This window comes from Micropterus salmoides, unplaced genomic scaffold (genome assembly GCF_014851395.1).
Source record: "Micropterus salmoides isolate LMB-PRFRI ecotype aquatic unplaced genomic scaffold, ASM1485139v1 Ms_hic_scaffold_7, whole genome shotgun sequence".
Classification (NCBI taxonomy): Eukaryota; Metazoa; Chordata; class Actinopteri; order Centrarchiformes; family Centrarchidae; genus Micropterus; species Micropterus salmoides.
The window spans coordinates 25,133,681-25,161,550 of NW_024044459.1; the positions used below are offsets into that span (position 1 = coordinate 25,133,681).

General features: G+C 40.6%; 1 protein-coding gene across 4 annotated transcripts; it reads left to right on the forward strand.

The window, feature by feature from the left end:
* The first annotated feature begins 400 nt into the window (after window positions 1-400).
* On the forward strand, window positions 401-27,384 carry sgsm1a (small G protein signaling modulator 1a). 4 transcript variants are annotated; one of them, XM_038703156.1, is made up of 26 exons: window positions 401-464; window positions 598-641; window positions 7,631-7,706; window positions 13,319-13,481; window positions 13,764-13,916; window positions 14,000-14,067; window positions 14,602-14,747; window positions 15,199-15,336; window positions 15,999-16,123; window positions 17,544-17,611; window positions 17,755-17,918; window positions 18,389-18,524; window positions 18,625-18,768; window positions 19,312-19,441; window positions 19,938-20,002; window positions 20,169-20,314; window positions 21,228-21,356; window positions 21,438-21,620; window positions 22,119-22,190; window positions 22,383-23,648; window positions 23,744-23,868; window positions 24,233-24,315; window positions 24,454-24,563; window positions 24,714-24,810; window positions 25,264-25,431; window positions 25,660-27,384. In XM_038703156.1, exons 1-26 carry the CDS (start codon window positions 449-451, stop codon window positions 25,746-25,748), a joined length of 4,104 nt encoding a protein of 1,367 aa, XP_038559084.1. In that variant the 5' UTR covers window positions 401-448; the 3' UTR covers window positions 25,749-27,384. The 4 variants fall into 4 exon arrangements, with proteins under 4 accessions (XP_038559084.1, XP_038559085.1, XP_038559086.1 ...); XM_038703157.1 differs by having other exon boundaries at window positions 22,446-23,648; window positions 25,660-27,383; XM_038703158.1 differs by lacking the exon at window positions 18,625-18,768 and having other exon boundaries at window positions 25,660-27,383.
* Window positions 27,385-27,870: the final 486 nt, after the last annotated feature.

Here is a 27,870-nt window from a genome sequence, read left to right on the forward strand (position 1 = left end):
GCACATGAATCGAACTCTATTTATGACATTTCTCTGTTTTGTTTTTATATTTCTAGTCCTATAGGCTATGCATTACATTTCTTGATAACATGATTTCTTGGTAAAAGATTCCATTACAATGGGAAGATCACAGCACTCGTGAAATTTAGGCCGATAAATAAGTTATAAGTATATAAGTTGAACTCTAATTTAATCAATGTTGTGGACAACTTCACAATGTAGGCAGCTACAGGCTACCTCATAAAGAACATAATCCGATTTTAATGTTAGAAACCCGTCTTCACTGCAATTACAAGCCTGTTGTATGGATGCACGGCCACCCAATGGAAGCACTGCATGTGTCTTTAAGAGGCGTGTGTGAGGAGGTGGAGTCGTGATCCACTTCGCAGTGTACGAGCAGCACTCAGCTGATGGGAGGGGTGCTGCTTGCAGACAGGAGACAGGATCCATGGCAACAATGGCAGGTGGGAGCAAATAAAACCCCTTAAAGATTAATAATTTTGAATCCTATTTGTCTTCTTTTGAGTATCTAGAATAAGTGAAGTTGTGGCAATTGTATAAACGTCCTATGTGGGACTGTTTGTGTTGTGTTTTTAGAGACAGAGACCCGACAGAGGCTGCTGCGCACCGTCAAGAAGGAGGTGGGTGTTTTCAGCTCAACTGTTATCGAGTCGGAAAAACAAACACCTTGCTTTGTATGAAGCTGTGTAGTTCACCCTGTACTCAGGGAAGCTTTTCAGGTGATCTCTAACAAAACCTGGGTGACACTTAGTGTGTCTGTACTCAATGTTCTCTCTTTTCCTGAGATGGGTGGCTTGGATGCTCATCAACATCTTTGAAAAGACTGGAAAACAAGCCTAGACCATATGAAATAAGACAATATTAATAGTTGTTTTAAAGTTGTTTCTTACAAGTCTGCATCTCTTATTCGGTGTTCCCTTTCTGAGTGTTCGTGATGCAGTTCAATAATTATTCGGGTGGAGAAGCAGATTATCCGTAGTCAGTGTTTGAGGTGTTATGGCAGAGCAAACCTTCAGCCTTCTGCCAAGCCATTTGGTGGTTTCAGTTAGACACAAACTGTGTGTGTGTGTGTGTGTGTGTGTGTGTGTGTGTGTGTGTGTGTGTGTGTGTGTGTGTGTGTGTGTGTGTGTATGTGTGTGTGTGTGTGTGTGTGTGTGTGTGTGTGTGTGTGTGTGTGTGTGTGTGTGTGTGTGTGTGTGTGTGTGTGTGTGTGTGTGTGTGTGTGTGTGTGTGTGTGTGTGTGTGTGTGTGTGTGTGTGTGTGTGATGTGTGTAATGCGTTATATGGTGGTGAGTAGACACAAATATGGAAGCAGCTCTGCAGGTTTGTTCATCAGGTTTTCAACCCTTCATGTCACTCATCATCGTTTGGGGTTACTACAGTAACACAGAAGACCAAAGGTCAGCAGAGATGAAATTAAATGTCACTAACAGTTAGATTGTCTGCCATTCAACACCTGACTGAGATTTCTTCTCAGGGGGTCCCAAATGTTGGGAAAAGGAAATGGGATTCATGAATGACATGTTATTGACTAAGGGGAAATCATTCACATAAGCCTGTCATCTTTTCTCATGCAAGCAAATGGCGCTGAGATTCAAAGCTCAAGCTGCATGAGCATCCATTTGGAGGAAGAATGATGATTTGTTAACTTCTTTTAATGTCTTTTTATTGTTTAAAGAAAAGATGCTCAAGATGATGAAAGAGCCATCCGCACCAGCTAAATAAAAAAACCTTTTCTGGACCTGCTTTTTTTGTCACAATATTATCACATTTTTAAGGCCTGCTGGGCTTAATCTTATTCTTATGAAACTTCCCTACAGCGGATGTGAAAGGTTGAAGTCCAGTACTTTTGGGTTGTAGCTGTAAAAAAAAAATTACAAATGTAGCCACAGCCTATCAGTAGTCCACATTCTTGGTAAACCACTGCATTCAGACCACAGGATTTGGTTGAACCAGCTAATCATGAATCCATTACTGTGTTTGTGTGTAAAAGTTCTTACAAATGTCTGGATTCAAGGGAGAGGTTTACGAAATTAGATTACACCATTAAATCCTATGCCTTAGTAAAGACCTTATAGTAATATGTAAATCAGTTGCATAGAAACACCCTGTCATAAGCAATCAATTAGGCAAGCGGGAAGTCACTAAGCATTACTAGCTGTAAAAGAAACCTCTTAGGAGGCCATGGGATATATTAAACTTATCCTACCAGACCATCCTTTTGTAAACATAGAAATGAATGTGTTTTGCTAATATAGGCACAGGCTACATGTAAATATATAGAATGGTGTTAGTCAGTATAGATTGAGAAGGAAATATCCAGTTAAGATAACCTAACCGACTTTATAGTGATTTGAGATTAACGTTATTAGCATAATGTTTTGTAATTTGAGGTAAGGTTACTACATTGTGTTGTTTTTGCAATTTTATAAAAGTTTACATATTTATTTTATTGCATTTTCAATTATCAGGTCAGAAATGTCGACCATATTTGTTTCACTCTTCTATCTGAACTGTCTAACTTACATACTGTTTAGCTATATAGGTTACTGCATGCTTACGTTAGCTTTGTCACTTTGTTCAGGAAGCTAACTTTACAGTTAACAGTTATTAACCGTTATACCTTTTTTCATGTGTAGTATTCACTTCTGTGTACGAAGTAGTTTGCGTGGTGAAACCTGTTTTAATTTGGGATGTTTATCGCCACTTAAAAAAAACCTTTGTTGTTCACATTGACCAAGAATTATAATAATAACTTAAAAGAAAGCTTAATATCAGCTGGGCAAACTGTGTGTGAGTCTCTCCATTGTGTCTCCATTGTCCTCCATTGTCCTGTGTGTACTTTGTGGTCACTCCTGTTGAGGCGTTTGTTTCCTTGTTTGTTCAGGGAAGGTTTTCTCAAAATCACCAACACCTCACTTTACATTTACACATCTACTGTAAACACCTTCAGCCCCGGGAGCTTCCCAACATAAACTAAGCTATTGTTGGTTTTGGTCGCTTAAAGACTCAACTGAAGCAGAGGAAAATTAACATTAGTTTTAATGGAGCAGAAAGGAGAAGATTTATCCCAGTCCAGACCACCTTTTTAACCTCATTCTCTTAACAATCCATGGATTTGTTTCATTAGTTGCATCTCAGATTGCCTCATAAATTACACAACTTTATTTCTGCCAAAGAAAGATAAAAATCACATCCTTCTTGTGAAAGGAGGAACGTAAAGACATTGGTCTGATTTGTTTTGAGACCTGCTCGCGGGCTTATCAGTGAGACCAGACCCTTCCCATGATTAAACCTGCCTCCTCAGTGCTGATACGGCCTCGCTGAGATTCATTCACAGTGGCTCGTTCACTGTTTACTGCAAATGCAGCCCGATGGAGTCTGTGGATGGAACAACAACGCAGCACGATAGCTCACTTTTTTCACAGATAGCACTTCATTAAAATTAGCATTCATTTTGATGAGATAAAGAATTTTTATTTATTAGTGGGTGCTTTTCAGATTCATCTGGAAAGATAGATGTTGTTGTTTGTACCATTTTCCCATTACTTCATGATTATTATTTCTCTGTGTGGGTTATACCATATGGTGTCTCTATGCTGTGTGTTTTCACGCTATCCTTGCCCAGCTGGTTATGTGCCACCAGGCTGCTCAGACATACCTGGATGTGGGCCATTATCCAGAGAGTGCCGGACGTCTGTGGCAGCAGAATTACCTTCTGGCACAAAATTGGTTTGAATGAGATCTCTTATTTGCCTTAGCTTTGATATAGAGCCCCTCTCAGTCTGTCCCTGTGTCTTTATCTTGCTCTGATCATGCCTCTGAATTGTGCTCCTCCCTCTGTCTTTTTGTATATCACACGTGCATGCAAACACAAATACACACCGTGTTTGCTAAAGGAGGGGGGGAGGGGGGTGCTATTAGAAAACTCGCCACAGAGATCTGCACCATTTACTTTCCTGTTTCACTTTTTTTTAAGGCTGAGTGCTTGCTCAGGATGAGGTTTCAGGCAGTGGAGTGTAAGACAATACACCCAACTTGTTCTGTGTTTTCTGCTTAATAGAGATTTTTATGATTCCTGGAAGCATGTTGATAGAACAGGGTTGATTCATACTGCAGGAACAAACCGCAGGGAAATCATCAAATATTGTTATAGTTGCTGATAGAGATCACTAAACTTTGACTATTATACTGTATTTGACTTTATCTAGGTGAATGTATTGATAATCAGGTTTTGGCATGGAGGAGATAGGATTGGCTGGCTGTACTGAGAGAGATGGTTTGCTGCCAGAATCAGAAGTTTGATACAAATACACGAGTTTGTACACTACTTTTAATTCAGCTGAACTACAAGGCACTGCTGGTGTGAGAGTTAGGGTAATACTTAATTAACTGGTAGTAAGTGTGGAGCCTCTTCTGGCTGTTTACATCAGCAGCTTTGTGGTCCACCTTAACCTCAGGTGATTCTGTATTGTATGAGCTTCACTCTTGACAAAACAATCTCATCACAAGGTTAAGCCAACATGGACAAGAAGTCCTCAAAATGCTCAGGGACAAATGGCAATTTGAAGAACTACAGTTCCATGACAACATCATCTGATGAGGAAGCTGTGATTTGATCAAAAGCTCCAGAACAGCTACTCAATGGACCCTGTGGTTAGATTGCCTTGTCAACTACTTAAGGCTGTGTAGCTGTTGTGTTGGTTTTGAGGCAGAGTCACTGCCTTTTGAGCCTGCTTATTCATTATGAAATTGATCATTCAAATGTGTAATTGCGATACATAACTTTAAATCAAATATAGCTCTGTATGCATAGATTAACACACAGCATAACCAATGATGATTTTTCTTCTTCTTTTTTTCCTGTCGTGTTCCCCGCTTATTCATCAGTGGTCCACAGAGATGATGAATAATGAAGGGTGGATGTTAATGGATGGGGCTTTCTCTCTGGCTCTTATTTCATGGCTCTGCTGTTGCAGGAGTTAATTGGAATACTCTGAAGATCTTTTATCACTGGCTGATGCCTTCAAGCTACAGTGATTAGTTTGAGCAGACTGGGCTGCTCTGATAGATACGTTTCTGGTGAGAATATATTTTGTGGTGAAAATTCAATCGAAATGGTACATTTGGGGTAGATTTGTGCTTTATTGATACCAAATTAACACGCTAGGACTCTCGGTGGATGGATGATATGTGAAATTATGGCGGCGCTACATTTAGATTAATTACTGTAGTTAGGGAGCTGCGGTCATTTTTGTTTATTTTAGAGATGAATGAATGTTGTTGACACATCTTCTTTGGTGGAAGTGATCCACTGTGCGACACATGCTGTCTCCATAGAAACCTGCCGTTTGTCTGTGCTTAGACACGTCACCATATTAAATTCTTTGGAGGCCTGATCTGTAACCCAGATGAGAGAGATGAGAAAACACGAGGAGGAGTCTGCGTCCTCAAGCTGGCAAATCAATCAGCTTTCTGTATCAGGTGCACTCAGAAAGAAAACTATAGTGCACATAAGTCCTCTGTGTTTTATCTGTGTGTGTGTGTGTGTGTGTGTGTGTGTGTGTGTGTGTGTGTGTGTTTTATATAAAAGTGATCATGAGCAGAGCGGGTGTGCATCACATCAGACTGGCACTGTCTCGGTTGTGTTGGCAGCATGAATCATTTCTGTTGACGCTGAAGATAACAAAGCTGCTGTAGCGAACGGGCCAGATTTGTGTAATGACTGATGTCTAATTAGTGATGTTTTTTAATATATAAATGTTTCAGGGGGACATGGGTCTGGGTGCATTGTTGTACAAAGTGTTTGTAAACTTTTTTTGTGAGAGATTAGTCAGTTTGGGGTCCTTATCTTGCATAAACAGCGAGGGTGCAATCAGTGCTCAGTGGGCAGATTCTTCTCAGCAGCATCACAGGAAAACAAGTTGTTTTGTGTCTCACTGTTGAATCTTAAATCATGGTCCTTATAGTCTCTTTTATTGTTCTCCCTTAGTTCAGGCATTGCTTTTATGAACTCCATATGGACTGATGAATATGGTTGCATTTACATATGTGTTTTAGATTTACAAGTAGGTTCAGGGATTTTTTATTACTATTCGCACTATTATATCACTATTCGAGTGACAGTATCTATCATTTAAAAATCTCTGGTTTTACAGGATTTTAGTTTCACTTTAATGAAGTTGGTTGTTTGTTTGTTTTTCAGGCATTTCTAACTGTTTTATTTGGACATTCACATTTGGTTATTTTTAAGCTAAATAGCTGCCTAATCACATTTGCTGAAACAACATGATATATCGGTATCACAATACAAAGTTGCCAGTGGTGGGAAGTAACTTTCAAGTACAATTTTGAGGTAGTTTTTTGATTATCTCCATTGTATGCTACTTGATACTTTTACATACTTTCTATATTTCTGAGAGAAACAGCACTTTTCACCCCCCTATATTTTATGACAGTTATTACTTATTACTTTGAGAGTACGATTACAAAATATGAAAGATGATGCAATGTCTTTTTGCTGATTGATACTTACCTCTGCTTCTGACAATGAAAATGAAGGCTTATTAACATTTAGTTCTTACTTCTATATTCACATATCACAATATATCTTCCTCCCGGAAAATTTTATGAGCAAGCTGTAAATATCAAACCAAGAAAACTAATATTGTTAGACAGCTGGCTGCTTCATGACCGCTGAACTGCCTCTCAGAGAAAAGATTTGCTCACGCCACTGAAGGATTGAATCAAAGTGTAGATTGGAAAAAAGGTTATAGAGCAGAGGAAACCTCAACCCCTGGAGCGAATAGCTGTGTGTGCGTGTGTGTGTGTGTGTGTGTGTGTGTGTGTGTGTGTGTGTGTGTGTGTGCGCGTGTGTGTGTGTGTATTGGTGAGCGTATGTCTGTGTTTGTGTAGAAGGTGCAATGTGGTCGTTGTGGACAGACTCATTTCAACAGGAAATTACAGCTATCACTGTGGCTGTGTCCGGAGGTTGATATTCTCTATGCAGATTGCAGAGCTGTGCCCACACATAGGGACGTCTCCATAGCCACCGGAGGGATTGATTTATTGGTTGTTTCAACTATTGGTCTCTAGCTGTTGTCAGGTCAGCTATCGCCATGATGACATAGCCTAACTAATGAGCGTTACCTTGTGAGCATGTCTGACCTTCTCCATCTTTTTTGAAAGTTGACTTGGGTTTGCATGAATAGGATGTCATCAGCTTTTGACGCAACAGAATCAAACTGCTCCCACTGAGGATTGGAAAGGGTTCAGAAAAAGGGGGTCTGTGCTGGATGAACGCCAACCACCACCCCCACCCCCACCCCAATGTAACACTTCCATTTCCCAGTAGAGCTCCTTGGGATGAGAGCTGGTGACTCATCCAACCAACAGAACATGCACTCTTCTTCCCACTCGTTTTTCTTCCTCGTTTCAACTTTTCAACCCCAGTTCACTCCTGAGCCCTGCACTCTCCTCCCACTATTTTACCCTCTATTTTATAAATTCTCATAATTATCCAACGAGCCCCTTCACAGACATGTGCGAGTGTCAGTTGTGGCATTGTGTTAATGAATGAGTCATCCAGCATCTGCCATGTCATTGACAGGTGAAGCAAATTATGGAGGAAGCCGTCACCAGGAAATTTGTTCACGAAGACAGCAGCCATATTGTGTCCTTTTGTGGTGAGTAACCAAACATACAAATGAATCACACAGTTGAACAATTTTGCAACACTGAAAAGAGCCTGAGTGGGTTTTTTATTGAAATGTTGTCTGTTTTATTTTATTGAGTATTAAGTTACTGTGACATTTTGCAAGCATTATCTTTAGTTACTTTTGTCACAGTTAAGTCTTGGATCTGTTTCTGTAAAAGATGCTACTACTACTAAGATGATACTTATCTTTGAGGGGAAATATGTTCTGATTCATTTTTAGATGAATCAGAACATATTGATGATTTTCTTGACATGAATTGCTTTCTTTAACTTTACGCTATTGACTTTCTCATTTTCATTATGTTCTTTCTTCTTATTTTGGTCTTACACAGAACACAATACATCTAACAAGTCAATTTTTGGTCACAGGGCAAAATTAAATACATGAAGAAATAAAGGAATACATATAAATGCAGTTAAGCATTACAAAAACTGTAATGGAAAATGTTATGTTATGTTAAAATGTCCTGCTAAGTCACTTGGATGTCATACTGTAGTTCTGACACATTTGCCTCTCTTACTGTTCCACTCTGCAGCCATTTTAAGAATAAAAGGTTACTCACAAAGTCACTCAGAGTCCAATATAAAGTTAGAGGTTTTACTGTTCTGACATTTCAGCTCCCGAAGTAGACAGCAATAATCTTCCCTTGTTCCTTGTGGGCAAACTTACTGAAACAGAACCAAATGAATGTAAATGAAATGAACATGAAGGTTGCATTGAGCCAGTCTATGGACGAGGCAACTTCCTTCCTTCACTAACTGGTGACTAATGAGCTTTTCACATCTGACTTCTACATTAGGATGTGCATGGTTAATGATGACCTTCTAAGTTAACCACATTTCAACAGTAACATCAGAACAAATAAACACAACTAGTTATAACTATCTCATAGAACACAAATTATTCCCCATTACCAACAATAATTTGCATATAGAATTATTGACCAAGATACAGTACAGTATATTCGAGCAACATTTGGCCATAACAAAGCCAACTTACATGTATTTACATGGAGTAGTGTAGGTTATGAGGCAACAATCAAAGAAGATAGAGTAAAGTTGGTGGTCCTTTTTATTGGATGGTTTTTCCTATGACAAGGATCTTTGTCCAACAACAAGAATATATTTGCTTCATAAAACTTTAACAGGGAAGGAAGTTAAGATAACATTTCACCAAATGTTATTGTTCTTGCCTCCAAATGGTTCTAATATAGTGAGAAACACACTGCCCACATGCAGGCGCTCACACTTGTCAAATATCTGGCTCAGCCCAGAGCTGTAATCAGTAACAAGATATATTTTAGGGGATTTCAGTGGGAATGAAATGACTCTCAGCTTTCAGAAAATGTGATATTTTTACTATTTAGCAGCCATGTGTGCAGACAAATTTCTTTACTCATATGATGAGACTCTCAGAAAGCCGCTGAATTTTAGGAAAAGGTATTTGTGGTTGAAACAGAGGAGCAGTGATGAAACCTTCCTTTGACACAGACTTTCACTACCATATAGAAAAATAGTGCGAATAAATGAGTCGTCTTCAATGTACAAGGAGATGCACTAGCGAAATACATGGAGAAACATTTGGGTCTCTATAGGCCTGTCTGGTTTATTTTGTTGTGCAAATGGCACACATTGCATTGCACAGACTTAGTGAGGCGATGGGCGACACCACTAGTAATAAGTAATGAATAGTGAGAAAGGAAAACAAATAGACATTAGAGCCACAGTGACTCGTAACGTATATCATCATTTCACACACATATGACCTTAAAAAAGTTTTTTTTTAAAGTGAGAAAGTGAAACAAAATATTTTGAAGAGGCAGAAAAAGGTCAAAGTGCTGAAATGAAATGAAAATTAAATTGTAGAATACACAATCAAATGTGTGTGCTTCTTGAGTCTGTAGAGGTGCGATCACACTACCTCATCATGATGTAAAGATGTATAGCTAATTTGGATTTCATAGTGTACAGCACAGTCTGAAAACGCAGCTTAGTCCAGATCTTTTTTTTAACTTTTATTTAAGGTTATTTGTCACAGAACATAGGTGTTTATTACAGTGTGAAGGAAAGTCTTCACACATGTCAGTGTTGTGGGCATTGTACGTGCTTTATGTGTTTGCATTACTGCTTTCATGTCGCATGTCATCAGTTTTCTTGACCTGTAGTGTGGTCGTTATCTGTTGGATTATTTAATGGCCTGTTTTAATAGCTGGCGGTCAGTCTAAAGCTTATCTTTGTTCTACTACTAGCATACGTCCCAGTGGACACGTAGCAGCTTGGGATGACCCTCTCATCTCCCCGGTGTGTTGTCTGCCAGATTCATCTTTCTCCTGACTCCTCCTGTGATCCTTATTTTGGCTTTTACCGCACGTCCTCTTTCAGCTGTGGTCTGCTCTCAGAGATGAGAGCGAGCGGAGGTTGGGAGAGGAGCTCGGCCAGCTCACCGGGGAGCAATTAGTCTCCACCATCATGGCTACTTTGATGAGCTGGCTGGGCAGAGGCTGAAATGTAGACGGAGGGAATGTGTGTCAAAACGCCACTGTTGACTTGAGTTCAAGTGCGATCAAAAGTAGCGCAACAAAGCTAAAAACAACCACAGTTTTATTGATAGATTAGAAGCTCTGTTCTGTATTTCCTTAGTTTAATTTTTAATCCTCAGTTTACCCAGTTATAAACTGCACCTTTTTTCTTTCCTCCTCCAGCCCTGTGTGTTAAAGTCCTCGTTTCAGCATACCAGTTATGACAGGTCAAAACAATTCTTTTAAATGGCTCAGTCACTCTGATTATTTCAATAGCTCTGAACAGAACAGTGAATCCCTTTGTTTGATTTCACCTTTACAAATGCACACTGAAGCCTTATCAAAAAGCCACTTCCACTTTTGCCTGATGGTGGCGCTAGAAGTATTGATGTAAAGTTGCAAACTTGTGTATCAACTTTGCGGTTTTGCTGATGGTCAAGAAGAACGGCTCACACCTTTTTCAAGATTATATTTGGAGGATCCACATACTGACCTAATGACTAATATTTCAGCACTGTCCATATTAAGACCTTGTGTTGGTGCCTTTGGCTGCTCTGTGTGTCACTGTCCATTGTCTGCTAATGCAATCAGTTGCCACAGATACAGGATGATTAGAGGCAATTTACTGTGTTTTTACCAGGAGTGACTGCACAAAGAACTAATCCTACTGGCATGATGCGCATTTTCTTCAGTGCACATTTAACTGTTGTTTGTGAATAACGTTGTAGGAAAACGGTTCAGGTCAAATTTAACTAATTAAGTTGATTCTTGTTTGATCTCTGTGCCTTGTGTCTCATACTGAACACTTTATGGTTTTATTTGTATGTGCTCTACAGTGATAAACAAATTTCCCAAGTGTGGGATAAACAAAGTGTGTTGTAACGCTGCCACTGGTGCTGTTGTTTATTTCAGAGAAGTTTTGTCTCTGCACATACTGTGGCACACGGGGGATTTTCTCTGTAGCTTTATGGATAGACAGTAGCTTTCAAAATGTAAAGGTTTGGGAGTTTCTATCTTTCCACTTTTGGCATTTCAGACTAGTTAGCAGAAATGATGAGAGAGTAAGGATGATGAACTATATTTGGAGACCTTTTCATGTTACGCTTTGTTCTGACATTTAGCTTCATGCCCTTATTATGATGTGGAGGGGGAAAAAGAGGCACAGAGAGATAACGAACTAAATCCAGGAAGAGAGGGAGAAGAAACAAATGTGCAGAAAAGACGATGAAGATAGTTTAATTTAAAAAAATGAATAAATGAACGTTGATGGCTGTGGCACTTTTATTGCCTAGGTTGAAGTAAACCCCTGTTAACAGTGATCATATTAACAGCAGTGTCAGAGAAAGTGACAGGTGTGACGGCATGGAGGCAGGAGAGAAGCTGCATTTGAAGGAGTGGGGATGATTGAGACAGAGAGATCGCGATGCTGATGAGTTGCCACTGCTGCCGCCGCCACCCCTCCCTCCGGTCGTCTCTCCCCAGAGCTCGATCGCTCCGTCAACTGGGGTTGCCATGGCAACCCAGGCCTTCCCCCTGACCCCATGTGAACAGAGCCACAGGATTAGTCCTGAAAGAGAAACCAAATGTCAACACAGCTCCAGGCACTGCCACGTAGGCCCAGGAGAGATGAGGGATGTCTGATTTTCTGCACAGTCGAGTGATTGTGCGAGTGTGTCATCATGTCATCAACTTGTGTTTCCACTCATTGCAGCTTATGCAAAGATGATTATGTGAAGGCATGAATTAATAACAACGGCACCTGGAAAATCCATTTAGGAAATGTGCAACTTAGCAGACCGTGAATACACTGTTCCTAAAAATGTAGCAGAATGGTTTTCTACAGTTTTATATACTGTAGTACTGAGTAATATTCTCTGATTCAGACACAGTTTCAAGACATGAACACAGAAGTGTATGGTACCAGTTGCCACATGCTTCCTTTCATATTTAAATGCAGTGTTAAATTGATATATTACACTTACACTTATATACACAAAACAATATTAAACACATCAATACAGTAGACATGCACAGTGCAGAACTGCAGATGGGGATGAAACTCACTTGACAACTGGCATGTTGTGCACAAATGTTGCTGTTGGTTATTTTTAATATTACACCCTGGACTCCCTGGAAAGCAGTATTGACACTGAGTGGATTATCCCACTGAAAAAAAAAAAATTGACTTGAAGTGGATGTATGACCTGCTATTATGTAAGACAAGAGGTTTGTGCCACAAACCCACATTTCTTGGAAAATAATATAAATATTAGGTGCCAATGTCACAAAGTTGCATTTTATGGCACAAAATCTTTGTCTCAAGTTTTACAAATTAAAGCTGCTCTATTCAATATTTTCATATTAACAATGAGTGAAATTACTCTGTGTAATATGAAAGCCCCGTGGAGGACTTTTGTGATTGTTTTGGCTCTACAGCCCACTGATTTATTGTTTAAAGAGCTATGATATTATCAATTTATTAGGAATCAGTAACATGACTCCAAATGAATGCTAATTTTGCTCCTCTTCAGCTGGATGTGTAAATAGGTAACTATTTACTAATGACACAACAACCTAACATATCAAATGCTTGTTATGCTTCCCCCAAGTGGCCAAAAAATAAATAAAAAATTATATTAGCTACTTAATTTATAACGAAATGGTAAAAATATTATTATAACATCAGTATAATCTTTTTAATGGCAAGAAAAGTATTTCATGGTACATAAAGTGACACAACCAAAGTGGACACAAGTAATGGTGTTTTTTTGTTTTCCTGTTGCGTAGCGTAGAGTCCGAGAATGAAAAGTTCACTCTGTTTGTGCAACACTTTAATCCTGAGGAAAATATGTCAACTACTTTTGTTGGGCCAAGGTGTATTTTGCTTGCATTATAGAAAAAAAATGTGGTTGTTTTTTATGCTTGGGCTATGCATTATTATTTGTTATTTTGTTGGTTTCCTTTTTATTATTATGCTGTTCTGACATATAGCACAAGGATGGTGCTCTTTGGTAAAGAGTATATTTAGCTTTATTCTAACCATGTGTTTGTCTCCACACAGCTGCCGTGGAGGCATGTGTTCTGCATGGGCTGAAACGACGAGCAGCAGGCTTTCTACGTAGCAACAAGATAGCGGCACTCTTCATGAAGGTGGGGAAGAGCTTCGCCCCGGCTGAGGAGCTGTGTAGGAAAGCCCAGGAGCTCGAGCAGATCATCGAGACTAAGTGAGAGACGCACACGTCACAGCTCATTCTCACACATCACAGCAGTACTTCAAAGCGTACATCAAAGCCTTGTGCAAGCAAAAGCACTGAAAACAAATGGCTGTCTGCTTACTTGAAGGGCTATTTTTAATTATGAAAAGCTTCTAAATAATTCATGTGTATAGGCTTTTATGAGTCATGAATCACTGATGCCATTAGCTTCATGCAGATTCAGTTTTACTTAAGGGAATTTTAAAAACATGTTTTATTTATCTAAAAACTTTTGACTCTCCTCATCTACAGACGGAGTCAAAGCTTGCAAAGTCAAGACAGCCTTCGCAAGATGCCCCGACTGCCCAACCTCACCCCACAGGGAGTCAAGAGCCTGTGGATCCGGACGGCTCTATTTGAGAAGGTGCTGGACAAGATTGTCCTCTACCTGGTGGAGAACAGCTGGTAAGTTGAGAAAGGCCAATAACTGTTTTTGCTACAAGAACTCTGTTTCCCCTCAAAATTCCCCGTGCACGTTTGTCTTCCAGTAAATACTACGAGAAAGAGGCTGTTCTAATGGACCCTGTGGACGGACCTATCCTTGCCTCTTTGTTAGGTAATTATATGTGACATTGTAAACATGTGTCTCTTTTAATGCAGTCATCTAACTCAGGCTTATGTTTACATGAAAATGCTGAAATCTTTGTTGCTGCTAACTCTTGACCAGAGGAGTTTTAGATTGAAGCAAATAAAGCTGGCAGGCTAAACTGTAAAAGTCCAGTCTTCAACAACACGAAAATGATCCTTCACTGGCTTCCCACCAGTGGCCTGAGCCAGAAACACTGTTTCTAGAGACTAGCAAGGGAAAAATACTCCCACAACCTGTAACAAGCGGTATTTCAAAGGGTTACAAGCTATAAAGGTTGGTAACCATGACTCTAAACTATCAAAAAAAAATCTTTTTACCTTTTTTTATGGTGGAACAAAAGGTTGATCACATGATGTAGTACATCTCCACCTTTTAACACAAAAATGTACTCATTCTATTCCTGAGCTCCGGGTGTTCAAGGTAATCCGATGTGGATCACTTTTAAACTGATTCTTATAGTTAGTCTCTGCACTATGTAACTATGCACTTTCTTTGTGACAGTTGGACCTTGTGCATTGGAGTACACAAAGATGAAGACAGCTGACCACTTCTGGACAGACCCGTCTGCTGACGAGTTGGTGCAAAGACATCGCATCCATGGTGGCCACAGCAGACAGGATTCCCCCACTAAGAGGCCTGCACTGTGTGTAAGTATTAAAACTGGTAATACAGTAGATGATCATGCAGAATTAGTGCCAGGCTTTTTTTTATGTTTTACCCCACATAGCATATATTATAGAGTTTTGCATCTGATCAGTTAAATTCCCCTCTGAGATGCCGTCTGTCTGATTAAAGAGGCTCTGCTAAGATTACTGCATAAGGTGACGCACAGCGCATCCCAGAGAACAGAGTGTTTCTGAGACCTTGACACTTGTTCAGTTTTCTGTGAACCAGGTCGACCTAGCCTATCACAGTGATGTGTATTTGTGTTTGAGTATTACAAGCAAAAGTAGGCTCATGTTTTGGAACAACGGTGGATGCAATGGTGCACATGAATGAATGTTCTGTTTCTCATTTTTATTCACAGCAAATGGCTACTACCACCGGTTTACAATGTTTGTTATGTAATTTGATATGTTTTGTGTCTGATCTGTGCAGATTCAGAAGCGACACTCCAGCAGCAGCATGGATGAACGCCCCTCGCCCTCGCCATCAGCTCGTGACTATGTGGAGTCCCTGCATCAAAACAGCAGGGTGACCCTACTGTTTGGCAAAAACAATGTGCTTGTACAACCGGTAACTGTCTGAGTTATTAAATTAAAATCCTACCCCATGATTTAGACAGAATGTTTTGTGAAGGATGCAGCAGCAGAGTATTTACTTTTTAAATTTTTATTATAGGCCAAAGTGTCTTAGTGCAGTGCTGTACAGTATTCTGTGAAACACTTATTGTGGAGGTGCAAGCAAATAGTTGATTATAACTTACTTGAACTGCTTCACAAATTGTCAGGAATATCATTGATTAAAATAGCCTAATCAGTTGCATCAGGAGGGTGGCTTTCAAAACATAATGTTGTTTTACACTAACTGTTCATCCTTTCACATCACAAACCTGGCCGGTCTATACAGTACCCTGAAAGTCTTGCTTTCCTTTGTTTATGTGTGTTAGCATTTGTATAAATGCATGGACAAGGCGGTCTTCTCCATTACATTTATTATTTTATCCAAAGTGACTTACAATTGCTATATATGTCAGAGGTTGCACACCTCTGGAGCTCAGGGACGCACTGGTGGATGGGCCATAGTGGGGGATAGAACCCGGGTCTCTCACACCAAAGGCATGTGTCTTATCCATTGCGCCTTCTCTGCATACATACAGTCTTCTTCAGGCTTATGCACCCAGACCTATACTCCGTTATTGCATCAAATGAAAACATCCATCCTTGTGTTTGTTTCAGAGGGATGATATGGAGGCAATCCCGGGTTACCTCTCTCTGCACCAGAATGCTGACATCATGACCCTGAAGTGGACGCCCAACCAGCTCATGAACGGCTCTGTCGGAGACCTGGACTATGAACGCAGGTGCAACATTATCCAGTTGCAAATGGATTGTGATTTTGGTGACTGTGTCTATCTACAAAGCCTGTGTTTGATAATATAAGTAATCCTTCTCATATTAAGAATAGGTTATGTTCTTCCTGGCAGACATGTAAACACTGCTTTATTTCTCTACATGTTCTCTCTGCTGTTTGTGTAACACTGGGGTGTTGAATCTGAATAATGCAATGTGTTTGTGCGTGGCTCAGGGGTTCAGTATGCAGCTGATCTGATGAGGCTTATTGTCAGCACACCAGCTGCCAGCAGATGGTTTATTGACTGAGACACATCTCTCAAAATAGCAAATGGTGTTAAGGTCCTGTGCATACCACGCCCCCTTAGTTACTGTTGCTAAGTCCGACAAACTGTCGGAGCTGTTAGACTTTTATCACTGTATTATAAGGTAAATATTGACAAATTTGGTGGGAAAAGCGATCTCAGAAAGAAGCATTTTAAGGTTGTATTCAGGCTGTCAAACTGACTTAAATGGATGTGGGAAAAAAAATTAAAGATAGAAGCTAAAGCCAACCGAAGTGAAAAGACAACGATATTAAGGATCAACACTGTTCCTGTAAATCTGGATAGGCCTCTATTCATTATTACAATCGTTAAAAAGCAGAACAGTAGGGATTTATAATGTTACATTCAGTAGGAAGTTAGCTAGCGTTAGCTAACTAACATTACATTAGGAACAGCCCACAGCCTACATTTTTCTGGATTTATTTTAGGTTTTGGAAAGAGAATAAATCTTGTTCTCGTGACAGCAATATGGTGCATCGCCACATCTCGTGAGCTCAGTGTATCATCACACCTCTAACATGAACCCTTATGTCCCCACTACTTTTCAACACAAAGTGACGCCCTTGCGTGTCGGTATCTTTCTCTTGTTGCAGTAGACAAATGCATGTTATCTATACAACATGTAAGCTTAAAAACAGACTCTTACACTGTCTCTGTGTGTTTCTCTGCTTGCATATCCTTCTCACCTTTTTTATTCCTGACCATTTTGCATGCCTGATTGATCATTGCATTAGCCAACTCTGCTCCTGCTCCTCTGTGTGGACACTCTTGACTACTCTGTTTTATTAGCCATAAAATGAATGTTCCTTGGAGCACCTTGGTAGCTGAGTGGTTACAGACCATGTAACCTCAGCATCGCCTCTTGGGTTCCCCCTTCCCCCTCTCTCCCCATGTTTCCTGTCTGCCTCTGTCAAACTGTCCTTTAGAGGTGAAAATACCCCCCCCCCAAAAGAAAAGAAGGGATGTTCCTTGAGATTTTGACTCGCACAGATAATACATAAGCATTCCCTATGGACTTGTTTTTCACTGTTAGCTGGTGAGCCACCCAATATGATGCTAAGACTAGTCTGGCTTCTTTTTCTTAAATACTTATATTTTTTTTCAGTGTATACTGGGACTATGCCATGACGATCCCTCTAGAGGAGATAGTATACTTGCACTGTCACCAACAAGGTGGGTCCACACAAACCTTCTTTACCATTATACTGCACTGTTATCTCAGTGTTTGTGTTTAATTTGTCTGCAAAGTGAACAGGTGTCAAATAAAATGGCATGAATAATTAAACTAATATATCATCCCTGTGTGCCTCCTCTAGTTGACAGTGGGGGGACGGTGGTGCTGGTCAGTCAGGATGGGATCCAAAGACCCCCTATTCGCTTCCCCAGAGGAGGCCACTTACTGCAGTTCCTCTCCTGCCTGGAGAATGGCCTGCTTCCCCACGGCCAGCTGGACCCTCCACTCTGGTCCCAGAGGGGAAAGGTCAGCGCAGGAGGGCTTCTGTTGGTGTTGCTCCCTGACTTCAGATCCAGATTACACATATTGGGCATTGTTTTAGTAAAAGTGCACCAAAATGCCAAATCAGCTTTATCTGATCAATAAATCAATAAAAAAGACATTTGGATTTAGAATTGCACTTTCACTGCCTGGTGGTAATATAGGTTGACGTGATACTGATGAATGCGTGGCTTATTAATGTCTCTGCACCGCCACACAAGAAGTGTCTGTTTTAATGAATGGGTGTTTTTGTTGGACTGTGAGTGGCGTTTTTTCTGCAGCTAAACTGAATAATGGAAACCACCTACGCGTGTTCAGCCACTATTAATAGGCTTAAGCAAACAGACACTCATCATCTTTAATTCACATGGATTGCTTAGCTGAGCTCTAACAGCTGAGATTTTGTTGTTGTTGTTGTTGGTATTAGTTAAATAACACCTATATTCTCACTGCAGGGAAAGGTGTTTCCTAAGCTGCGGAACAGGGTTCCTCAGGGATCTGGATCCTCAGAGTCGGTCTCAGATAAGGAGGAGGACGAGGCCACAGACTACGTCTTCCGCATCCTCTTTCCAAACAGCCAGTCAGAGTTTGGTGAGATTCCCTCTAGGGAAGCAAATTAATATGAGCAGTGCCCATGGGCCTCTCCAGATTGTTGCACTTTTATGAGAATGTTACTCGTTGTTTGTTACAGTGACTGTAACCCATCCTTCCCATCTGACCTCCTCCCTCTCCCTTCAACTGAGTGGACAGTCCCCCTCCATAACAGGGACCCTGGTTGTACCCAAGAGGTCTCACAGCTGTCCTGGAGAATCCCCCTCACTCACAGGAAGCACCTGTAACACTGTCACACCTCGGCTCTTCTGTCCGTCTGTCAGCTTACCTTGCTTTCCCTGCATCTAATATCTTCCTGGCCTGTCCTGCACCTCAGGCAAAGTTTATGGATGTGTCCTTTTATTAAATGCCCTCCCACCCCCCGCCACCTGTTCACTCCTTTTTTTTTCCTGCATTCCAGCGCAATTACCTTTTAACAGCCGACTGATTTAGCAAATATGGCTCCTGAACTGAGAAAGGCTCTTGCTCAAGTCATCTTTCTCTCTATAATAATGTAATTGAAAATGATGGCTTCATGCTTTCAAATTGTTCATCAATTCCAGATTGCATAAATGTTTTTGTCAATATCTTTGCTCTAACAGGAATCAAATACAAACATATTCTGCTCTGAAGTGCTTTCAGCAGATGACGATTGATCAGCATAATTCTGCTTATGCGAAATGTTCCAGCTGTGTTGAAATCATCAAAGTGCAAATGTAATTGTTCTTGAAAGCCTGAGCAGCATAATGCTTAAGTGACAATGGTTGTGTGCATGTGCATGTTGCAGTGACTCCTCCAGACTTGATGGATCAGGGAGCTACACTGTGGCATCCCACTCTCAGGAAGCCGTCGTGTTCCTCTTGTTCTCAGCGGAGCTTCTCTGACGGGGCGACACCCAAGGGCTGTAACCATGAGAGGTGAGAAATAAACACACTTGAAGCTAGGCTGTGTTGTGTTCCATCATGACAGGGAAACTGCTGAAGGCTACAGAGGTGCCAACCAGAAATCCTCAACAATACAGATGAAACTGGGAAGGGAGCAAAATTACAGGAACCTAGCAATTACCCAGAAGACAATTGTGTGACATTTGCTTCACTGACATGAGAATGTGTTGGGAAAATTAGGTGATAAGCAAAGCAGATAAAATGGTTGGAGGCTATGAACAAAGCCATTGGGCTAATTTGTTCCATAAGGCAGCACAATAGGCAGTCATTTGAATGATAAAAGGTTAGCCCCAACACTGTAATAAACTCTTCATTAGATACAGTATCTCGTACATTCAGGACAATATGAATAACTTCTCATGCACCAGATGATTAGTTTAATGATAGTCCTTTAGAAAACAGGATAGTTGCATAATGTCTAGTGTTTCTTCCACATAAGTGAAATGCTCTGTGCTGTATCTTCCTGCAGGGCTCCTCTGAAGCTGCTGTGCGACAACATGAAGTATCAGATCATCTCTCGGGCGTTTTATGGCTGTATGTGATTACTTATTGTGTACACTGAAAAGCCTTAAATATTAGTATATCTTCACATTCCCTATGAAAATGTGTTTCAAGAAGTAGTAAATGATGCATAAAACAACATTTTAATCATCACTAACATCTGCAGATGCATAAAGTAATCAACTGTATTGTCAACCAGGGTTGGCATACTGCCGTCACCTGTCCACTGTGCGTACACACCTCTCCGCTCTCGTCAATCACACCATTGTGGCACCCAACGTGCCGCGCGATGCCTACAAAGGGCTCACTACAGACGTGTGGCAGACATTCCTCAAGGACTGCACAGTAAGCATCGCTGGTGTCACAGCACTGCAACACAAACTTCACACTGCTGCTGACAGTATGCCATTCACACACACACACACACCATGCATGCATGCATGTCCACTCCCAGGCTTTCTCTTTCACTCTATCACTCTTCTGTCTCATCCATATTCAACCTCTGCTAATCATGTGGCTCACACCATTAGTCTCACACCATCAGACGGCATGAAGCATGACTAATGGACCTGTCTGTCTCAGATTAATGTGATGGATATTTGATGATTATTGGGGTAACCACCAATAACCCCGATACAGTACAATTAAAGAGAAAACAGTTCATTCTTGACCATGGAAACAGTAGTTTGACAAAAGAAGGTCCACTTACTAGCTTTTTCTTGACCTAACAATTGCATCTCATGATAAGTGGATAGAGTTTGAGACACTATAAATTTAACCATTTATATTTTAAAGTGGTTGAAGTTATAAGGATTAAATGATTGTAGGTATTAATGTATTTACATTTGAGTTACCTATAGGACTCAAATCAAAATGGAACATACATGGAGGGACACAAGTTTACCCTTTAAATGTTTTATACAGCAATGGATTATTAGATGAGTAACCGCTGTGGACATGTTCTTACTCTTACTGAAGGGAATTTTTATTTATCTTCCTGTGAAGTAAATTTCAAAATAATGAGCACATATATGCTGTACAGTGACAGTTGGGAGATGCAACAGTGCCTGTAGTCTTCAACATCTGCCACCCTCTTGGATGCATTAATCATTTCCTGCACTGACAGAGTAAAAGCTACTATGATGTCTCTGTCTACAGGCTGCCGTGTTGTTAATACAGCGAATGTCTTTTTATATGAAGGGGGAAAAAGGGGCCAAAAAGCAAGGCCTGAGTTGACAGACATGTCTTGTGTCTTCAGGCATACGAGGAGAAGGAGCTGCTTCGTCTGGTGTACTTCGGTGGTGTGGACGCCTCGCTGCGTAAAGAGGTGTGGCCTTTCCTGTTAGGTCATTATCAGTTTGGGATGTCAGAAGCCGAGAGAAAGGAGGTTTGTCATTCAGACAATTATTGCTTCCAAAGCGTCTTCCGCCTGAAGTACTGACCCTTGATCCCTCACCGCTCATTCCAGGTGGATGAACAGGTCAGAGTGTGCTACCAGCAGACCATGCGCGAGTGGCTCGACTGTGAGGAGATTGTCCGCCAGCGGGAGAAGGAGCAGCATGCCGCAGCACTAGCGAAGTGCTCCTCTGGAGCCAGCATGGACAGTACCAGTCAGAAGATGATCCACCATGACTCCACCGTCAGCAATGAGGTGAAGCAGTAATACACACTTTTATTCATTCATTGTCATTCGTTAGACAGTGTGCACACATCTAGCCTGACACCCTGAAAAGGAATTGGCTGTTGTGTCCTCGATCAGGACTTTGTACAGAAAATTTACAGTATAAAAAAGATAAATGTGCTCGGTTTTATCAGCTATGAGCAGTACTTACCAGCGTGTGAAAACAGTTGTATAACTTCTGTAGCTCTGGAGGGATTGCTCTGTTTTATAGTCTGCATTATAGAAGACTCATTCTAAAGACATGGGGATTTACTAGGCTTAGAAGGTCTAAAGAAAAGCTATTGGTTGCATTATGGAAAATGTAGAATCCAGCATTTTTGGAGCTTGACTCATGGAAGGAACCTTTTACCTTTCTATTTTCCTTCAACTTTAAAAAAGTGCAATACTAAATCACCTGAGTTTCCCTTTAATGTGAGCACAGCATGAGCCAACATACGAACAATATTCTTATATAATAATATCTTCCAGTCCCAGTCCTCCCAGAGCTCAGACAGGCAGAGTCTGGCTCACCTGCAGAGTGACTCCAGCAGCAGCACACAGGTATGAAAAACTCACCATATTAGAGTCTAGCGTAGATGGTCTTTAAAAAATGGAAACAAACTAAACAGCACTTCTGTTACAGTTATAATAATAAAACATTTTATGACACATGTCTCAATATATGAATAAAGTCATGCATGTGATGTGTACTTTTTGAACCAATATTCCTCATCCCTGCATTCTCTCCCCTAGTTCTTCACATCCTCCCACCCCTTCCCCTGGAGTAGCATGCTTCCCTTTGGCTTGTTCTTTCAGGTGTTTGAGTCCGTAGAGGAGGTGGAACAGATTGAGATGGAGCCCAAGAACGAAGAGGCCAAACAGGTGCCAAAGATGCCCAATGGAGCTCTGCAGAACGGGACAAGCTCTCCTGACTCTGGGCATCCCTCGTCCCGCAACTTCTCCGTGACCTCCGGCCTGTCAGACGGCTCACTCACAGAGGACAGCGCTGCACCTGATACAGCCCCAAGATCTACAGCTGTCCCTCAGGCAGGCATTCAGCCTCAGAGCCTCGTCAAACCTGCAGCGGTAGAGAGTGAAGGGCTGGCAGAGGAAACTGACAGCCAGGTGAAAGGTGAAGTGAGGAACAAAGAAGAGGGGGAGGAGGAGAAAGCACCTGATGTGACCAAAATGGCAGAAAATACCAAGACTGAGGGAACAGGTGACAACATGATCCAACCATTGGAGGAAGGGCTGGTGAAGGCCAACAAAGAGACAAGTCTGCCACCCATAACACAAGAAACTGTTGATGAGTCTGGAGCAAATCAAACAGAAGATACAGATCTGGATGCACTGGCAAACTTAAAAGGAATGAAATCTTTAGAGTCAGTGTCTGATGAGGATGCTATAATGGTATCAGCAGCTGCTACAGAATCAAAAGGAGAACTCGTTGAGCAAAGTCTTAAAAAAGAAGGAGAAGTGAGTGTCGAGGGAACATCAAACCTCAAGAAACCTTCAGAAACTAACATGGAAAAGATGAAGGAAATGGACGAATCAAAGACAAGTAAACCACCAGAGATTTTATTGGCAGAAAGGAAAGAAAATGTATCTGTAGATCCTGTGGCTCCCGCAGTTGAAAAGAACCTTGTCTTCGCAGCAGACGCAGAGGTCTCGAGAACAAGAGAAGCCTACTTTGCCTCTCAGAAAGACGAGGCTCAGACTGAATCCGATGAATCTCCCTCAGCCATAGAGATGGAGGAGATCCCCAAAGCCAAAGTTTCCATGATGCCTTGGAGCAGGAAGGGACGTTGTGAAGCATCGTCTTTCTCTGACGACTCGGCCCCTCACGTGGAGCTCGGGCAGGAGGAGGAGCAGGCAAAGCCCAGTCCAGAGGGCACAGAGTCCATCCTGTCTGAGGAGCCGGAGATGGAGAGCCTTTACTCTAACTTTGACTCTCTGGCCGGGTCTGAAAACACCAAGAATGAAGCGACCTCTCAAGAATCTGCTGGGAGTACCTTCACTGTAACACTTTTTTTTTTTTTAAATGAATTCATCCTCAAATCAAACCAACCATATAATGAGCTTGTTTAATTTATTCATTGTTTTGTTTGTTTCAGCAAGAGCTTTTGGACTTGTACACATTAAATCTACACCGCATCGAAAAGGATGTCCAGCGCTGTGACCGAAACTATTGGTACTTCACTCCTGCCAATCTGGAGAAACTGCGCAACATCATGTGCAGGTAAAATTATTATTAAATTAAACAAAGGCAACTTCACCCCCATGCACCTTCACAAAAGCACAACTGAAGGGCCACCTATAATAGGAAAAATATGTGCCTAGAACCTCCTAGGACAAGAAAAGTATTATAATGTGTAAAACATTAGAGAAACCTAATTATGTAAACATGAATCTTTATATAGATTTTTGCACTTGATACAGTAGTTGCCTTGATAAATGGTGAATTTTATTTTCAAAAATGTATCTTTAGCGTTGAAGAAAAAGTGGAATTACTACTTAATCTGGACAGCAGTGTATGACTCAGATTGGCAGATAAAAAGAGCTGAGATCAGTCAAGGTCACTTCTCTTGGTTGTATATTTTCAGCTATATCTGGAGGCACCTTGACATCGGTTACGTACAGGGCATGTGTGATCTGCTGGCTCCACTTCTAGTCATTCTGGATGATGGTGAGTCAACTCTCTGAATCACTTCTTATTTGCCCTCTTCTCTGACATTTGGTGTATTTTTACAGTTATTGACTAAACAACAGAGAAGAGTTTGCCCACTCACTTTCTTGCTACGGCTCCCTTGTTTCCTCCTTTCAGAGGCCCTGGCCTTCAGCTGTTTCACTGAGCTCATGAAGAGAATGAATCAAAACTTTCCACATGGAGGAGCTATGGACACTCACTTTGCCAACATGCGCTCTCTAATCCAGGTGACACAGCACCAGTCTGTACACACACTGTAGCAGCCAGCACTAAAACCACTCAATACTCACAAATGTCCCACACTTTCACACTTTTTCTCCACAGCCAGTCTCATTATATATTTTACCTGAATCTCCTCTGATCCCCTCTTTGTGTAGATCCTTGATTCTGAGCTGTTTGAGCTGATGCACCAGAACGGAGACTACACGCACTTCTACTTCTGCTACCGCTGGTTTCTACTAGACTTCAAGAGAGGTAAAGTGGTGCGAAAGAGTTTGTGCCAATTAGAGGGGTAGGAGATTGACTCCTCTTTAATCCCTGTTTGTGGATAAAATGCCAAACCACTTGGCAGCTTGCTAACAAGGCATGAAGTTATTAATGCTCGGAAAGGATTTAGAAGTCAGTTATATTTTTGGAAAACCTTTCCTGGGAGTTGCTTATGACATAATTGGCATGAACTGCTGCTGCGTTGGATAGGTTTTATATTTAATTACATTTAAACTGAAGTTTCAACTATGGACCATCGTGTTTTCTGAAAACTTTCTCACCAGGGTATGTCAGTGTGTTCTCTCTCCCACCCCAGCAAACACCTGCTTCCACTCTTATTTCTCCACTGATAACGCCACTTCCTGCAAACTCGCCTCCCATCCGAGCCCTCACACACTGGCGTGGTTCGACTCCCGTTCCTTTATGTTCTTTTTCTTCCAGAGCTGGTGTACGATGATGTGTTTGCAGTCTGGGAAACCATCTGGGCGGCCAAGTATGTCTCTTCTAGTCACTTTGTCCTTTTCATTGCCCTGGCACTTGTGGAGATCTACAGGGACATCATCCTGGAGAACAACATGGACTTCACTGACATCATTAAGTTCTTCAATGGTAAAACATGCAGCAGACGTAATTCACACGCATATCTTCTTATCCACTAATTTTACACATTAAAGATCAGTTTACTTGTCGTTGGGAGCACTATTCAGCCTGCCAACAGTTGTATAATGCTGTCTGAGTTATGCATTTATAACAAACACCTGCAATAAAAGGGACTTTTAAAGATTTTTTCCTTTGTTTTTTCCCAAATTAAAATGTGCATGCTTCTTTGTCTTTCAGAAATGGCTGAGCACCACAACATAAAGCAGATTTTGACCCTGGCCAGAGATCTGGTGTGCAAGGTGCAGATGCTGATAGAGAACAAGTGATTGTGCCGTTTGTCTTCTTTTCCTTCCAAGTAAAGTGTGAATGGCTGTAGCAGCACAAGAGTAAAACACATATGAGCACACATACGCACACACACTACACAAAGCCTCTACAATCACCGATTGCTGCTATGAGCCTTACCGACTGTATCCACAATGTTGTTTGTGTTGTCAACAGGTGTATGAGAATAGTATGCTTCATATTTGTCAGTATGTTCAAGCGAAAACAAATGTATCTGAAAAACTATTACTATAATTTAAAAATATTTTTGCCAGAAATCTCTTTAAGTGTCAATCTTAATCCGAGTGCACTTAATTTTCTTATTTTGAGATATGGATGGTTTTAGTTGCACATTTCAAGCCAAAATGCAGAGCTGAATTCAATCAGAGACTATATTTATGAGAAACACATTGTGATAATAGTTGATGATAATTATTTTAATAGTCAGAGTCTACAAGATTAAACTTTAAATATATCAGTAAGTTGTGCCCGAATTCCTGCCCCTTATAGAAGGAAAGAATGTCAGCAGACTTTTCATTTTCTCTAAATACAACACCCCAAAATCAAATTCACTTTCACTGTTTGACTGATCATAACACTGGGTTGTAGTCCGAAACGTATCTACAGTTATGTTTAACACCCAACATTATGAATAATTTAGCTTTTAGCACCATGTCAGTGATTTAGCGTCCAACAGTGTTTTTAATGTCCTTGAACTGCCTTGTCTGCCAAATATAATGTCTATTTGTTTTGTGTGAATTGTACCGTACTAAGAGAAAAACTGTGTTCAACTTGATTAGGCTGATGATTATATTATGTTAACTTGTAAAATTATAACCTAATATTTAAGTGACTTATGGATGTCTGGGCGGAGATTTATATAAAGCAACAAGCCTGATTTGATAGTCTTAAGTTGTTTTTCATTATCCTGTGAACCACTGTATATTTTGTAAATTGTGCAGTTTAATCAACTTTACTTTTTGTCTTGTATTGGCTGGTGCCTGATTTTTGAATTAAATGTTAATTTCATCTTGAACATGATTATGAATAGGAAAGATCAGATGAGACTGTGATGATATTTAGTCACACTGACCAAAGGAAAGGTTTTGATTCCACTTGAACTTGAACAGAGAGATGAAAATGAGGTACAGTCTGACATATTTATATGTCATGCATATGACATGTTATGGGGGGAAACTGTTTTGACGTTTTGGCAGATTTCAGGCTTGTGAGGACACACAATATGTATGCTTTTAATCCCTTAAATGAATATTAATGTTGGTCTCAGTCACCAGCATTCATGCTTTTCATTCATTGCCTCATACTTCACAAGTGTTGTTTCATGAATGTGGTAAGATGAATTGCTTTTAATATTGATGTTTCTTTGTGAATGCTAGCTGCTGCAAACCTATTTTAATTTATTAACATTTACTTGCCAAAGTATTTATTTATTTATTAATTTCTTCATTCATTCAGATGCTGCTTTGTTTGTAAAGCTGATATTTTTATTTTGTGGCCAGTTCTAACTGTGTATTGTAAAACAATCAAATTCTATACTAAGAGTTCATATATATATATATTAAATGGTATATGTTCTTATAAAAAAAATAAAATGGAATCCGCATTATTTTTGTGTGATGTGTAATGTGAATCTAATGTGAAACTTGTATAATGTATACATTCACTCCACACAGACATACACAGATATACACACAGATATATTTCAAGTGTTCATTCCTTTTAATTGTGATGATTATAACTGACAACTAATGAAAACCCCCAAATCAGTATCTCAGAAAATTAGAATATTGTGAAAAGGTTCAATATTGAAGACACCTGGTGCCACACTCTAATCAGCTAATTAACTCAAAACACCTGCAAAGGCCTTTAAATGGTCTCTAAGTCTAGTTCTGTAGGCTACACAATCATGGGGAAGACTGCTGACTTGACAGCTGTCCAAAAGACGACCATTGACACCTTGCACAAGGAGGGCAAGACACAAAAGGTCATTGCTAAAGAGGCTGGCTGTTCACAGAGCTCTGTGTCCAAGCACATTAATAGAGAGGCAAAGGGAAGGAAAAGATGTGCTAGAAAAAAAGTGTACAAGCAATAGGGATAACCGCA